Here is a 2,500-nt window from a genome sequence, read left to right as displayed (position 1 = left end):
ACCATCCTTCCAGACAGGCTAGTGACCAAACTACTAGACCTGGGACTTTCACACTCTATATGTGCATGGATCAAGGACTTCCTGTCTGACCGCCCCCAGAGGGTGCGGGTGGGCTCCCACACCTCCACAGCCCTCAGACTCAGCACTGGGTCCCCCCAGGGCTGCGTGCTAAGCCCCATCCTCTACAACCTCTACACCTACGACTTCACCCCCGTCCACCCCAGCAACTCCATCGTAAAGTTTGCAGACGACACCACCGTGGTGGGCTGCATCTCGGGGGGGGACGAGGCGGCATACAGGGATGAGGTGGAGCAGCTGGGCAAGCTGTGCAAGGTTAACAACCTGCTGCTGAACCAGTCAAAGACCCAGGAAATCATCGTGGACTTCAGGAGGAAAAAATCTGAGGTCCAGCCCCTGCTCGTCGATGGAGGGAGCGTGGAGAGAGTCTCAACCCTCCGATTCCTGGGGGTGCACATACAGGATGACCTGTCCTGGAAGATCAACACAGCAGCCATCATCAAGAAGGCACAACAGCGGCTCTTCTTCCTGAGAGTCCTCAGGAAAAACCACATCGGACAGGAGATGCTTGTGACCTTCTACCGCTGCGCAGTGGAGAGCATCCTCACCTACTGCATCTGCGTGTGGTTCTCCAGCTGCACAGCCGCAGAGAGGAATGCGCTACAGAGAGTCGTGAGATCGGCCCAGAAGATCACCGGCGCCCCCCTCCCCTCTCTGGAAGAGCTGTACAACACACGCTGCCTCAGGAAGGCCTCCAAGATCTCCAGAGACCCATCCCACCCTGGGTACGAACACTTTGCTCGGCTGCCCTCGGACAGGCGGTTCAGGACCATGTTCGCAAGGACAAACAGACTGAAGCTCAGCTTCTACCCCAGGGCCATTCAGGCCCTGAACACAGCAAAGTCCTAGGTTCTAGGCCCTGGACAATCTAGACAATTTGATGGCAGCTACTAGATTGAAATCAAGTGCAATACTGAAACACAACTGTGAACATTTCAAACCTGCAAACTGCGACACTTTAAATGAATGTGCAATAACACTATGTGCAATATGACAACCCTCGGGTACATAAGGTTCAGAGATAGGAAATGTTAGAATAGGTATAGCATAGCATAGAGTACAGCACAGTGTTTTATTTGTATAGTATAGTATAGTGGATAGTGTACATAGCCTTTATTTATGTAAACCAGCTCTTTTCCCTTCTTGTTTTTAGTTTTTTTTCCTAGCACCAGGGGAGCCCCCCCTCCCAAATTTCGTTGTTTGGTACCTGTACTATATCAATGACAATAAAGACCATTCATTCATTCATTCATTCATTCATTCATCATGCTCATTTGAAATGGTGTGTTCTGGTACCGTTCCTCATTCCATTCCGCTCCATGCATGACAGACGAGCCCGTCCTCAGACTTCGACCTCCGCCCGCCTGCGCTGTCTGTTACCGTGACTCATCGTTGCCGTGTATTGGCATCGTCGGGCGGTTGTAACGTTGAACAGCTGAAGAGAGAGAACAGATGGATGCCTTATGACCAAAATGTCCTCTGAAAAACACTTGTGTGGTGTTGTGTTGTGTTGTGTTGTGTTGCGCGCCCCTCCGTTCCTCAAACTTCCGCCAATGAAGAGAGAGAAAAAAGAGAGGCGTCGTTGTTGTTGTCGGAGGCGGTGGTGACGTTCAACAGAGTGAGAGTGATTCCTGTGAATAAAAAATAGATACACTTTTTAATTCATATTTTTTAAATATTCTTTCAGCTTCTCACTGTTCCCATAACAACAAGCCTGACCACGCCTCTCCCGGAAGCCCCATCGATGTCACCGTCTCCCCGGCCGCTGACGGAGGCCCCCATTGCACCGTAGCCTTGTCAATCGGCGAGGGGGCGGGACCTGTGGGCAGCCTGACCAATGAGGAGGCGGAGGAGGGAGCGGTGGAGGAGACGGACGGGGAGGGCGTCCGATGCGGCGACGGGAAGGAGGACGAGAAGAAGAAAGGCGGTTGCGGCGGCGGCGGCGGCGGCGCTAAGCATGCTGGTAGTTGTAGTGTGTGGTGCAGTGATCTGTGTTACGAGAAGAAGATGAAGCTGTGGGGTATCGTGGAGAGCAAGTACTTCAACAGAGGGATCATGATAGCTATACTCATCAATACTATCAGCATGGGCATCGAACACCACCAACAGGTAGGAACACACTGGAGGTGTCTCTCTCTCTCTCTCTCTCTCCCTCTCATATTTGTCATCTTCTCTCTCTTCTCTCTCTCTATTTTTCTTTTTGTGTCCTCTCTCTCTCCTCTCTCTTCTTTAACTCATTCTCTCTCTCTCTCTCTCCCTCGTTCTCCATCTCTCTCATATGTGTCTTCTCATCTCTCTCTCTTTTTCTGTCTGTTTGTGTCCTCTCTCTCTCTCCCTCTCTCTCTCTCCCTCATATGTGTCTTCTCATCTCTCTCTCTTTTTCCGTCTGTTTGTGTCCTCTCTCTCCCCCCCCCCTCTCTCT

At 51.5% G+C, this 2,500-nt stretch overlaps 1 protein-coding gene across 1 annotated transcript in view; it reads left to right on the top strand.

Annotated features, from left to right (window-relative positions):
• The window catches only part of LOC308149898 (voltage-dependent T-type calcium channel subunit alpha-1I-like), a gene marked incomplete at its 3' end in the record, with an annotated part of 119,872 nt that overhangs the window by 66,336 nt on the left and 51,036 nt on the right, over window positions 1–2,500 (top strand). Inside the window, 1 exon segment of the mRNA XM_080522778.1 lies at window positions 1,766–2,187. Within this exon segment, the coding sequence (XP_080378904.1) occupies window positions 1,766–2,187 (422 nt within the window).

This window comes from Nansenia antarctica, assembly GCF_963989245.1.
Source record: "Nansenia antarctica genome assembly, chromosome: 2".
NCBI lineage: Eukaryota > Metazoa > Chordata > Actinopteri > Argentiniformes > Microstomatidae > Nansenia > Nansenia antarctica.
This window is presented reverse-complemented; position numbering and strand designations above follow the sequence as displayed.